Source organism: Enhydra lutris, unplaced genomic scaffold, assembly GCF_002288905.1.
Source record: "Enhydra lutris kenyoni isolate GAN:26980312 unplaced genomic scaffold, ASM228890v2 scaffoldscaffold6, whole genome shotgun sequence".
NCBI lineage: Eukaryota > Metazoa > Chordata > Mammalia > Carnivora > Mustelidae > Enhydra > Enhydra lutris.
Genome location: NW_019154090.1, coordinates 14211349 through 14225490, shown reverse-complemented (window position 1 = coordinate 14225490; position 14142 = coordinate 14211349). Strand labels below are relative to the sequence as shown.

At 52.9% G+C, this 14142-nt stretch overlaps 1 protein-coding gene across 1 annotated transcript in view; it reads right to left on the bottom strand.

Moving 5' to 3' along the window:
* The window catches only part of LOC111141776 (cadherin 22), a 67639-nt gene that overhangs the window by 6578 nt on the left and 46919 nt on the right, over positions 1 to 14142 (bottom strand). Inside the window, exons 8-9 of the mRNA XM_022494583.1 lie at positions 3722 to 3843; positions 3490 to 3607 (exon numbers count right to left, since the gene is read on the bottom strand). Coding sequence (XP_022350291.1) covers positions 3490 to 3607; positions 3722 to 3843 — 240 coding nt within the window. The remainder of the gene's footprint in view (positions 1 to 3489; positions 3608 to 3721; positions 3844 to 14142) is intronic.

Sequence of the window (14142 nt, the reverse complement as noted above, 5' to 3'; positions counted from 1 at the left end):
CCATCCATCCTCCACCCACCCATCCATTCACCCATCCATCCCTCCTCCACCCATCCACCCATTCACCCATCCATCCTCTATCCATCCGTCTACCCATCATCCATCCATCCACCCATCCATCCTCCACCCAGCCCATCCAATAAATCTTTATTGAGTAACTACTATGTTCTAGGCACCATGCTAGTTGCAGGGAGAAAACAGTGGAGAGCTAAGCCAATGATAGCCCTGGATCCGAGCTTATATTCTAATGTGAGAGACAAATGTTAATTGAATAAATCCACAATTTAGTCTACAATTACAAACCATGGTGAGTGTTAAGAAGGAAAAGTACAGGAGGAGCACCTAACAGAGGACCTGACTCAGTCTGAGAGGTCAGGGAGATCTTCCTGGAGGAAGTGGTATTATTGCTGAGTCCTGAATGATGAGTTCAAGGAGAGGGGACAGCTGATGCAAAGGCCTTGAGGTTGGAAGAAGCATCATATACTCAAGGAACTAAAGCAGTGCTTTGTGACTGGACAGATGAAGGTAACAGCTAGAGGGAGTCAAGGTCAAACTGGGGGCAGGGTGGGGCAGGAGTCATCATGGAAAGTCTTAGAGGCCAGAGTAAGGAATTGGGGTTATTTCCTTAAAAGCAGTGGGAGGCCATTGATTGGTGGATTTTCAGCAAAGAAGAGACCAAGTGACATGTCACCCATTCACACCCTCTGGATGTCAGCATTATCCCAGCCCCTGAGGCTAGAGCAATGAACAAGACAGACACGGTCCCTGCCCTTGCTGAGTCTCCATTCTAGGCAAGGGCGCTTCTAATCTAAAACACAAGAGTGGATGTGGAAGATGAGTTGGGAAGATATTGTGTGTTTTAGATGGGAGAGGATAGTGGTAGTAGAGGCACAGAGAAGTAGACAGATTTGAAAAATGAGTGGCTGGCTCTGGCTCAGCTTCAAATTCCCAAGCAAGAACAGAGGGGTGGAGAGGAGATGTTTGCTTCTCAGGGTTGCTGTCTTTGGTCATGGAGCCATATGTTCTGAGAGCTCGGGTCCCTGCCTCTCCTCCACCCGATGAAAGGGAATCCCTGGGCATCATCTCTGAACCTCCTGAGCTACCCTCCCGGGCGGCAGCTGCCTTCAACTGGGGAAGCCGCTGGTCACCCAGGGCCCTAACCCCACCCTCCCAGGCAGGATCTACGTCCAGCATCTGCGCCCAGCACTGGATCCATCCATCTGGACTGACATACATCAGTGTCAATCCCTGGCTGCAAAAGCAATATTTATAAATCACGTTTCCAAACTGGCTACAAATGTGTACAAAGAAACAGATGGGTTGGGGTGGCTGTTTGTCACCCAGGATATTTATACGGTGAGGAGGAGGAGGCTTGGCAGGCCGTGGGAAGGGGCTAGGGGGCTGGTGGAGGAGCCCTTCCACGGCCGTGCTGAGCTCAGCACACGGCTGCCGCCCTCGCTCCTGGAGCTCCTTCCAGGCAGTCACGAGTGATGGGAGCACCTGGCAGCTCCCCGTCAAACAGAGGCAGTTGGGACAGAACTCCAGGCCCCTCGGGTTGGAAAGACTTGTGAACTTGGCGAGGTCAAGCCAAGGCTATTTGTATCTCCTGGGGCCAAGTCAGGATACTGCTGGAAAAATGCGTGGGCAAGGCACTACCAGTAGTTAAAATATTGAAATGCTTCCAAAAAGGTTTAAATAGCTCTGACTCTGTGTGCCCCAAGTCCCTCTCTGCTGCCTCCACCTTCTCCCCGTACCCACCCCCAACTCTGACACAATCAAGCCACTAAGGGGGTAAAGCCTGGCACAGCAGGGGCTTCAGGGTCCTGCTCCACGTTATTTATAGTCAGTGTCCCTTTCAATTGGTTATCTGAACTGCACTGGTTGTGAAATATTTTTAATAGGACTCTTGGAAATACAGAGGGTCTGGCTTCAGAGGCCCTGAGGTCCCTCCTTTTGGAGGGAAGGGTTGTAAGGGTCTTGGGGGTGATCCCAGACCTGTTCCAGGGTCAGAAAGAACCAACATAACCTGATCTCCTAGTCCTGGCATCCACTCATTCCAACCATGCAGGCCTCCTGTTCCTTGAACATCCTGGGCCTGTGCCCACTGCAGGGCCTTTGCACATGCTGTTCCCACCACCTGGATCATTCTCGGTCCAGTTATCAGCATGACTCACTCTCTAATTTCCTTTAGATTCATATTCACTATCCCTTCAGAGAGGGTTTCCAAGGCTCCCTTATTTAAAATAGCTCCTACACTTACTCTGCTTTGTTTTCCTCTGTTTTGTTTGACACAGTTCATGGTACACCCACCATGTATCAGGCACTGCTCTAGGCACTCGGGGCCCAGTGCTGAACAAAACCAGGTCTAGACTCTTGTTGAGACTGCCTTATCTACCTACTCTCCAGCCACTTAGCAACCTCAACATATGATTCATTTATTTAATTTATACCTCCCCTCACCAGAACGTCGCTTCCACGAGGGCAGGGATTTTGTCTTGTTTGCCACTGCATTTCAGGACCTAGAACAATGCCTCAGGCACTGTGTTTCAGTAAATAATTGCTGAATGCAGGAAATGACGTGTTCCATGCACAAACAATATACCTAGGTAGCCCTCCTCTTGCTGGGGCCACCTCGCCAGCTCAGGGAGCAGGCCCTTTTAACCCATTTTATAGATGACAAAACGGAGGCTTAGGAGGCGCCGACCTTGCCGGGGTTGCACAGAGAGCCCCCCAGCTGAGTCTGGCCTGGGACCCAGGGCCCTGACTCCCAGTCCGCTGACCACCCTCACACACACACACACACACACACACACACACGCCAGTTCAGGCCTCAAAGGCCCAGACTTGGGCTTCTGGAGGAACTTGCTAGGGCACATCTCCCTGTGGCATCAGCTCAGGCTGGCCATGGCAGTCACCTTCAAGGTGGTAAGCGAGGGAAAGCAGGAGGCATGCTGGATCGGAGACACAGGTGGACTGGAACCCCAGCCTGCTACCCTGTATGGCCCTGGGTGGGTCCCTTTCCCCCTAGAGTCTCCTTTTCATTGCGGGTAAAATAGGGGAGGGTAAGAAAACCACCTCCAAGTGCGGCCGTGAGGACGCAAAGAGAAACATGAGTGGGATACAGCACTTTTTAAACTGCTGGGTGGGAGTGCGTGCACGTGACTTATTTCGATCTTCAGTTAGACCGGGGGCTCTTTCCACCCAGGACTCTGGCCCGCCCACTCCTCATCTGTTCCCTTTCTGTATCCTTCCATTCTCTTCTCTTGGGATGCCCCCTCTCCACTTCGCCAGCCGCCCCCAGCTTGTTCTCCGGGGTTTGGCCAGTGGGCTGGGGAACAGCTCTAGCTTGACCCAGATTTTCTGTGTGATCTTGGACGCAACACTGGCCCTCCAGGTGCCTCAGTTTCTCCACCGGTACTACGGGAAGGGGAGAGGAGGCTAGGCCCCTCCCTCCGCATCCAAGGATTTGGCAGTTCAGAGGTAACTCACCTTGGATGTCAAGCAGGGAGAAGTGAGGGTTGCTGGGAGCTTCGGGCACCAGGCGGAAATAGAAGCGGTGCCCACCCTGAGGCTCGTCTCTGTCCACCACGCTGATGGTCTGGATAAGCTGAAGGGGGAGGATGGGGCAAGGAGCTGATGGGAGGCCAAGCCCACTCTGGACCTGGGGAGAGGGTGTCCCGGCCAGTCCCAAGAACCTCCACTGCCCAGCCCCTCCAGGTACCTGTCCTGGCTTGGCGTCCTCACACACGGCTGCCTCATAGGGAGTGGCCAGCTCTGGGGGATTGTCGTTCACATCCAGGATTCGGATCCTTAGGGATGCCCGGGAGAGCTGGGCATGATTGTCTGCAGTGAGAGCACAGGAACGGGATGAGAGGTATCGAGTGTGAGATCTAGATAACCCCCCATCGGCCATGAGGGCAAGGCGAGGCAGTGGGGTCACACTGAGAGATCTGTGGGTTGATCCAGCAGGTAATAGGATCAGGACTGAGGACATCTGGCATGAATGTGTCACCATCGCCACCATTAGGTCATCACCGTCATCCTCAGTGCTAGGGTCACCATCATTGACACCATTGCTGGCATCACCACCACCACCATCCCAGTGCCACCAAGCATCATCGCCGAAACCATCCCCATCACTGCCACCAGTCCTGTCACCGCTGCCCTCGTTAGCATTATCCTGGTACCAACACAACCACCAGTACCACCATCAACCTCCCCACTCCCGCCGTCACCAGCCTGCTGGCTTCACCATTAGACCATCACCATCGTGACCATCACCATCAGAATAATGGTGTCCCCACTGCCCTAGCCAAGGCACCACCCTCCTCATCTCTATTATCACAAACACCAAGGCCATCACTATCAGTGCCTTACACCACCACCACCACCAATATCACCACCATCATCGCCCACGGTGGTAGTCACTGTCTCCACCACAACCACCATTACCAGCCCCTCCCTTACGACCATTACCCCCACCATAAACACCCACGTCACCATCACATCGTGACCCCTCGCTCCCACCTCCGGCAACATGATCATCACCCCTGCTGTCAATCAACATCCCATCCTCAACATCCCATCACCATCAAGGGCACAGAACACACCCGGAGCACATACATCCATTATTTCAGGAATCCCGTGGATATCCTGCACTTGGGTTCAATTTCTACCCCCACATTGCAGAAGAGAAACAGAGCATGAGAAACTTTAAAGAATGGTCAGCAGGCAACTGAACTCTCAGAACTCTGCTCTTTTAGGACTTGATCCTGAGAGGGCAAGACCAGTCCACTGGATGTAGGTCTTGGCCAGGGTCTTCAGCAAAACCATGACACCCCTGTCTGTGATGTCTTTGAGGTCAAAATCCCTGACGTATTAATCCCCGGGTTCCCAGCATTGTGGGATACAGCATAGAGGAGGTTCTAATACATTCGTTGAATGCGTGAATGAAGACTGGAAGAACATAGACGGAAAGAGGCCTACGTTCCAGGGATGGCTCTGTCCTTGACCCAGTGTTTGGTCCTCCCTCCCCGATATCCCCTTCCACATTTGGAAAATGAGCAGAGCATAGTGATTAGGAGTAAAGTCTCCGAGCCAAGTTGTTCCGATCTCAACTCTGCCACTTAGGAGCAATGGGGTCTATGCCAGGTCACTTGGCCTCTCTGTGCCTCTGCTTTCTCTCCAGCAACATGGAGCTACTAGTGATGGGTTGGTTAAGAGGACAGATTGAGTTACTATCTGTAAAGCAGTTTTAAACTGTGTGTATGTCTATTATAGTTTTAAAAATTCTCTAAAAAAACTGTGTATATAACACATAGCAAGTGTTCTATAAGGATTTGTTAAATAAATAGACATCCTTGGGGCCTGGGTGGCTCAGTCGTTAAGCATCTGCCTTTGGCTCAGGTCATGATCTCAGGGTCCTGGGAGGAGTTCTGCATCAGGCTCCCTGCTCAGTGGGAAGCCTGCTTCTCCCTCTCTCTCTCCCTCTCTCTGCTTGTGTTCCCTCTCTCACTGTGCCTCTCTCTGTCAAATAAATAAATAAAATCTTAAAAAAAAAAAAAAACCAACCCCCAAAACAGACATCCTTGAAGGGTCCTTTCATCAATGACATCAAGTGATTGAAGGGTACCTCATCCCAGCCGGACCTCTCTGAGCGGCACCCTGAATGTCTGCCTTTTCCCTTGTCTCCCGGACCTCTTGGGTGCTCATTGGTGCCTTGCTGTCAGCTATCTTAGTCATGAGCTTGTTGCTGACAAGCTCTATCCACCAGTGACTTCAAGGACTAGGAGAGGAAGCCATCCCCTTCCAAGCACAGTGGCTGGGGGAAGTAGCCTGGCTGGCAGGGAGCTCTTTTGGTGGCAGCCTGGAAGCTTTCTAGTAGCCAGGAACCCCATGAGTTCTGGGGGTGGGGGGTGGGTGGGGCTGGTCGGCTGCCGCTTTCTCTGAACTCAGGGTCCACTGCCGGCCGACTGCAGCTGCTCGTGTGTTGATAAAGAGAAATGAGATCGGGAGGTAGGTGCAGCCCCCTCCTGGGGTCAGGGAAAGGAGGGGGGCGAGTCCTTAATTAAGGCAGACCCCGACCTCTCTCTGGAGCTCCCCTTAGCCAGGGACACCTTATCTTTTCAGCTCACCCAGATCTGCCGCTTCAGTGATTAGAGGGGGCTTTTCTGGGGGCGGGAGATCGGAGTCGTGACTGGGAATGCCGGGCAAGCCGTTATTTTTAAGAGCGTGTTGCTGGAGAACTTAAACAGACAGAAGGTGGGTGCATTTGGGAAGAAGGCAAGTGGGGAGGGTGAGGCCCACTGCCAGGACCAGGCACCTCTCTCCCGGCTGAGGTGGGGGGCGGGCACAGGGGCCCATGCGCCATGCAGAAGGGCAACCCTACATACAGCAGGGCCAGCCCCTCCGAGGGGGACATGCTGCGGAGGGGCTGGGTCCGCTGCTGGTGAGACCCCCACTATTGAGCCATTCCTTTATGATCTGTTGGACCTGTTCTGGATGCTCTTTTTTTTTTTTTTTTTTAAATCTCTAGCTTTATTGAGATAGAACTCACAAATAACATGGTATAAGTTTAAGGTGTGCAATGTGATGTGTATGTGTATATATATATACACATACATACATATTGTGAGATGTTTCCCATAATCAGGTTAGTTAACACATCCTTCACCCCACATAATCACCTTTCTGTCATTGTCCTGTCTCCTCTTTTATTATTTTATTTTATTTTTTGGGAGGGTGGGGCCAAGGGAGAGGGAGAGAGAGAATCTCAAGCAGGCTCCTTGCCCAGCACAGAGTCTGACGTGGGGCTTGATCTCATGACCCTGAGATCATGACCTGAGCTGAAACCAAGAGTCAGATGCTGAACCAACTGAGACACCCAGGTGCCCCCTTACCTCCTTCTTAAAAATGTTACAGGTCACCCCCTGGGAAAGCCCTGAACCCTTTGGTGTGGCTGTGGATCTGGGTCCTGGAGGTAGGGCAGCTGAGTGAGCAGGGAAGGGATACGCCTCTCTGCTGCTAAGCTGTCACCTGCAGAACTGATCCTGGGGACCCCTGAATTTGGGGCTGGCCTGGAACCCCCAGAGTCTGTGTGCCCATGACATCATAGCCACCTCCAGCCTGGCTGCACATTAGAACCACCTGGGAAGCCTTTAAAACACACCGATACCCAAGGCTCTGACACTGAGGTTTTTCAAGGGCTGTAGGAATTTACTATGTGGCAAGGGCTGCCTACTACTACCAGGTGGGCCAGTCCAACCTGTTGTCTTGCTTCTGGTGGACTTGCTCTAAACCTCTCCTGATCACAGTTAACAGCATTTGTGATCATTGCTAATAATTCATTCATAAGTTTACCATCTTCACTGTTTCTGGGATAAGACAAAGACTCCATCAATTAAATAATCTTCACCCATGCACAGGACTTTCCCATAGATGACAAACTTTCTTATCTATAATCTTTCTTTTGACCCTCAAAACAATCTGTAAAGGAGGTCTTGTTAAATCCATTTTGTAGATGAGAAAACTGAGGCCCACAGAGGGCCGGGACCTCGCCCAGACCTACAAGGGAGTCAGCACAGAACTGGGTTGGGTCCTGGGTCTCCCGCCTCTGGTCTGGCCAGTGCTTGGTCTAGATCCAAGGCCAGCAGGCCCTCCTGCTGCCTGGGGATTAGCACCAACTACTCTTGGACTCAGGTCCAAGCAGCCCTTCCCCGCTGCCCAGCAGCAGGTGCCCTCTCCCGGGGCTGGGTCCTTCATGGGTCCCAACCCCCTTCTTGGCATCTCAGTTCAGCTGACTGACATGCAAATTAGTTTAATTATTTCTTCTTCTAAAATAAATTATATTTTGCAGTAGCTGCAATATGTTGTGTCAGGCAAAATTGCATTCAATATTTTTAAACTAATTGATGCAGCCTTGAGGAAGGCTGATTGACAGCCCAGAGCTGAGCAGGCCCACAGCCTTAACCGGTTCCTAGATGAAAATTAAACGTGCTTCGGCCTGGGGCTCCTTCCCTGAGCTAACTCGCTAGGAATCCGGGAAGGTGTCAGGTGAAGCTCTGGGGGACCCCGGGGCCGAGGAGGTGGGCTGTTCAGTGGGAGCCTTGGGAAGAGACTGGACTGGGTGGGGTGTGCTGCTGTGCACCGTGGGCAGGTTGCCTTCCTTCTCTGGGCCTCGGAGTCCCTTATGCATAAAAGACATGGGATGGGACTAAGCCATCTGGAGCTGAGGCTTCTGGGTTTTGCTGACGACTATGAATTGAGCACCTTCTTTGTGCCAAGGACATAGCAGTGAGCAAGTCCTACGCGGTCTAGCGGCAGGGACGGGCAGTACTCGGGACTCCGATAAGAACTAAGATATAAAGGTTCAGGAACTGGGTGGGTGCAGGGATATTTTCCCTGGAGTGACCTTTAGACTGAGATCCAACTAGGAAGGAATCAGGTGATGCGGATGGGAGGGAGAGTGTGCCCCGGGGAACAGCATACGCAAACATCCCAGAAGAGAAGAGGAGAAGGTTGTCTATAGTGAGACTCTGGATCCCTTCCAGAAAAGACCCCAGCCCCCGGCAGGCACTCATCCGGTATCTGAACCAACCATGGACTTGGAGGGCTGGGGGCCACTGGGAAGGGAAGAGGAAGCAGAAGTCGACCTGGTGACTCTGTTAAGGGCACTCCTTCCCGGAAAGACATCAGCAAATACTTAGGGAGCCTGCGCTGTGGGCCAGGGTCTGTGCCGCCCATTTCATCCTGTTAACCATTGTGGGAGGTGGAGACTAGAATGATTGGCATTTTACTGAGGAGGAAACCCATTCAGAGAGGTAACAAATTTGCCCAAGGTCTCATAGGGAACAAATGGTCAATAACCTGGGTCTGGTTCCAAAGGGGGGACTTTCTGATCATCGGGTGGTACTGCCTTTCTTGCCATCTTCATCTGTCAGTCATACTTGCCTCAAGGTCCCAAACAAATATCTCTGCCTCCTCCTGGAAGCTTTCCCTGACTACATCCGTCCTGCGCTATCAGAATGGGCTATCAGAATACGAGCGGAGTCCCACATGCCCACAGGCTGCACGTGATCTTCCAGCGATCTCCCCAGCCTGGACCCTTACCCCTTTCTTGAGCTCTGCTCCAAGTTTGCTCCATTCTCTCCTTCAGATCGTTGCCCAGATGCCTTCTCAGAGAGCCTCCCCTGATGACATTTAAATGTGTCCCTTGCCATCCCACCAGACACCCCCCTTCCCTGCTTTCTCTCCATACCACTCACCCAACACCCCTAGGTTTTTACTCACTTAACTTGCTCATTACCTGCCTCCCCCACCAGAAAGTAAGCAGAATTTCTGTTTTGTTTCCTGCTATGTGCATGGAACATAGTAAGTGCTTAATAAAGATTGTCGAATGAATGGGTTTCATTGTCTGTGGCATCCCTGACTATGCCACAGGGAGAGACGAAGACCTCCTTAGATGGACTGATTCTGGGGGGGGGGTTGCACCCCCTCCAGGATCCCTCCATCTGGGAAGGAGTCAAGCTGTGTGATGCTGTTCCTGCCTCTCTCTTCGGACTAAGGTCTTCTTATCAGTAAAACAAATGGGGAGAGAGAGAGAGAGAGAAAAGCCCAGAGAGAAGGAGGCAAGGGAGGTTGTAAGAGTGGGAGTGAGAAAGTGGGGGGGACTGGTGGAGAAAGGAACAGGGGTGGGGGGAGGGAAAGAGCTGGAGGGGAGCTTGAAGGCACCTCCTTCCCACTCACTTGCAGTGGAGGGTGGGTAGCTGAGCCGGACACTCTTCTCCCGTCCCCCCATCCCCTCCCCCTCCAGAGAGAATTAAATTGCATCCAAACACCAGGCTCTGATTAGAGCTGGCCAGCTGGGCAGGAAGATTTATCATCCCAATTACCCACCGGCCAAGACGGGGCGGGCAGGCCGGCGAGGGGGCTGGGTGAGCAAGTGGGGGTGCTCCGGGGGAGGGGTGTCAGGGCTGTCAAAAGTGGGCTCCTTGCTCCCCATGCCCTGTCCCCGCTCACATTTAGTGGGGGCGGGAGGTTTGGACATACTTCTCTGTCTCAAGACTTTGATGATCTCTTTGGCTTCCCAGGGGAGACTGGAGGCTTTGACTTTGTTCGGGGGCGGGGGTATGTGTAGTCCTCCAAAGGGGAAGGGAGGACTTCGGGGTGAATCAGGGACTCTGGAATGGGGTGGGGGAGAAAGTTTTCCTTCCTAGGCTGAGCTGGTCCTGATGTTCGGGGCTGTGCTCTGGAGACCCCACGGACATGACAAAAGCTTTATTCCGGTCAGCCTCTGTTAGGTACTCAGCAGGCACTGGATTCCGGGAGTTACCCAGTCCAAGAGGGGCCCCCGCCTGATTCACACACTTCTGTTGATGGGAAGTTCAGTGCCTCTTGAAGCAGCCCCTTCCAGGTAGTGCTGTGCCAAGCCTCTTCCCCAGACGGCACCACACTCAGCTTCCCTGCCCGTCCTAGCCCTGCTCTGATACCCCCAGCTCATGTCTAAGCTTGAGGCTTCACAACAGCCTATGTGTCCTCCTGCTCCAGGCCAGCCCCCTCCTGTTTACCCACGACCCTAGCGAACATTGCAACGGCAGAGCAGACCATGTCACTCTTCTGCTCAAGGACCTGCCTTGGTTCCCTGCTGTCTTCAGGAGACGTCTGACTCCTCAGGGGACACCCAAGGTCCTTCTTATAGAGGACCAGTGGGCGTCTGCATGCTCACCTCACCCCGTCTACTCCAGCCACCCCCACCCTAACCTCTGCCCACCCCACCCCAGCCCCCAGCTTTCCCATTCTCAGAATGGCCAGTGGACAGCTGAGCTTCTGGGTCTTTCTGCCTCGAGCACCCAACCCCCTTTCCTCAGCCTTTGAGACCCAATTCAGATGTCCCCTCCTCTGGGAAAAATTTTTGGCCTCCTTCCCTTCTGGGTGGGCAAGTCCCTCCCTGCTCCTCCTGAGTGCCCACTGCCCCCTTCTGCTCTGTGTTGTTACTGTCGACGCGTCTCTACCCTGCCTACCTGTGAGCTCCAAGGTCAGTGGCCAAGCCTTGCCAAGCCAAGCCAAGCCTAGCACCCAGCCTGGGATGGGCGGTGAAGAGAGACCCTCCGGAAACATTAGCTGGGGGCAGACATGAGGGGGGCAGAGGGTGTCCTTGTGGCAACTGAGCACTATGCCTCTCACCCCCACCCCTGTTGTCCTCCTAAGGAGCACTGGACTGGGAGTCATAAAGCCTCACTGCTGGACTTGGGCAAGTTGCTACCCTTCCTTGGGCTCAGTCTCTTCAGCTGTAAAGTGGGGAGGAGGGATGGGGACTGGAGTCCATATTCTCTGACATTCCTTCTCTCCTCGGCTATGAATCACACATAACGTGGGTCAGGAACCACGCTAGTCACCGTACAAACACAGATTCTAATGTACATGACATGAGATGCTTTATATACAACCTTCGGTATGATGTCGGGCATATCGTAAGCTTCAAATAAACAAAAGCTGCTCTTATTGTAAAGATATCATAAAATTATTATGTTTACAGCCATCAGACACAGTGCCATTTTACAGATGAGCAAAGTAAGGCAATGAAAGCTATCCGAGCTCACACAGCTCGGAATGGAGCAGCTGGTCCCAGTTCTCGCCTGTCACGCCACCCTGCTTTCCTAACCGGGTGGGCCAGCCCCTTTACCCATTCATTCAGTAAATATTTACACACGCCTACTAAGTGCCAGGCCTGGTATGAATAGCACAGATGCGGACGAGATCCTGCCCTAGTGGAAGGTCCAGCTTCCTGGGGAGAAGGGATTAACTAGATACTCACATCAATACATATATAAATCATGATGCATGCTCCATAGTTTGCAGGAAAAACCGGGGTGCTCTAAGACATACGTGGCCTGGGGTGACCCAGATGGGGAAGCTTCTCGCTAATCTGCTTAACTCCTGGATATTCCTGGTGGCTAGAGACCGCCACCACCCCACACTCCAGACCGGTTTAGGGCCAGACAACCCTGGAAGAGGGGGGCCAAATGCGGCCCCCGGCACCTCCACCCTAGCACTGGCCTTGCAAGTCCGCACCCTCGTCTCTTTGAAGACTGTCCCTTTACAACTGCCCTTTCCACCGAAGGATTCAGACACAAATTGTACTTTAAATTCAATATCGGTCATTAATATTTCATGATTACAAAACGTTAAAGATAATGTCAGTGGAAGGAGCGTCTGCATGGGCAGAATGGATGACTCAGAAGTTCGGGGAGAGGGGAGCCGGCATACTAAGTGGCTGGGAGTCTTTGAGGTAATCCAGTATGACAGCGGCGGCTCTCAGTGCAGCCTTCTCCAAGGTGTTCACCAAGCTTGGCCACTGTCTATAAATTTTCCCCACTGATTCTTGTCCCCTCCTGTTTGTTATGCCCAGAGCAGGTAGGGCCACTGTGACCCCACCAGCATCCTCTGTTTCTAAAAAAGCCAAATGGATGCTTCAGCAGAAGGCCGTGGGCAGGCAGATCCACTGGCATTGCACTTGGGGCTGGGGCAGTCTGCTGGGAAGCAGGAGGTCTGGCGGTGGAGCCCTGGTCCTGCATGGATTTGCTCTGTGACCTTGGAACCATCGCTGTTCCTCCCTGAGCCTTTATTTCCTCATCTGTAAAGCGGGGATAATAATTTTTCCCTTGTCTCACAGAGATGCTGAGAAGCTGGAGTGGGTGGGTAATTTGTGACATTCCTGGATTCGTGCCTGGCACCAAAGAAACGTGACTTGAGGGGCATCTGGGTGAGAGCCGGGCTTTGGAGTCGGACAGATTGAGGCTGGGAATTTGGACAAATGATTTCCCTTCTCCTTTGTACGTTGGGAATAAGGGCAGAACCCATATCTCTTAGGTGGGAAGAGTCAACGAGCGGGCACACTACTGTAAAATGCCTTGTGCAGAGTTGGTGCTGAAGTCAAGTGCACAGAGTCAAGATCAATAGATACCACTAATTGAGCACTTATTAAGTACTAGGCAAGTTCTTCCCATGCATGATTCTATTGAATCTTCCCACTAGCTCCGAGAAGCAGGAGCCATTCGTTTTCTTATTGATTGATACCTGGTGAGGGTTGGGCGGGGTTGTTGATTGCAGCTCAGAGGGCTGGGTCTCTAGCCCCGTGATCAGTCTCCTATCAGAGCCTTATCTTCCCCAGGTCAGTTGCTAGGCACTGCTGTGTGGGGGAGAGGGGCGGGGTTCAGATTGCAGAGAGGACCCCGGAAAGGGAGCTCACCTGGCCATGCTGCGGAGGGAGCCAGACAGACTTGCCCCAAATCCCAGCTCTGCCACAGCACATCCTTGGGCAAATTTCCTCTCCGAGCCTCAATCTTCCCATCAGTAAAGTGGGTGCTGGCTGGTTACTGATCATGATTCAATAAAGGCACTGAAAAGCCTCTAGCCCAGAATACGGATGAGTTAAACACTGTCAAATGTTTGTGGGCGAGTCCCCTCCACATTCTTTCTTCCGTGAAATGGCAGCATTACAGACTTTGTATGCCACTCGAGCTGCTCGCTGCAAGGAGACCCACTCGGCAGAAGAAGCATGATGCTTAACCCAAGAATGGGATGTCAGACAGGGTGACAGGCTGTGGGGGAGCTGTATCTGTGGGCAGGGAGAGGCGGCGTCTCTGCCCAGCAGCCAGGCCAGTCCCCCTCACGGCTGCCCTGCGAACAGGTTCAGGGAAATAAGGAGGGGGAGCTCTCCTCCCCCCAGTCCAGCCGCCACTTCCTCTCCAGCCACCTTTTGTTACCTTCCTTTCATGCGGTGGAGGAGTGGATTCAAAGGCTCCTGAGCAGCAGGCACTGAGGTTTGAGCCAGCTTTGTATTTTCTTTTAAACTGAAGTTGAAAGAGATGGAGGGAACTTCAGCCTAGGGACTTCCTTGGCCCATGGGCTGTTGGGGCAGCAAAGTGGGAGGGCGCCAGCAGGGGGAGGAGGAGGAAGGCTGGCAGGGGGCTCACAGGGCCAGGAGGGGCTTGGGCCCCCCCATCCCGAAGTGCACACAGGGGCAAGTTTGAACGTCGCCCACCCCCCGCCCCCCAGGCTCAGAGGTTCTGAGTTTCTCTGTTGTCATGACTGCTTGCTGGCAGCTGTGCTGGCTCCTGGACCTTGAGAGCTGATGGGGGTGTG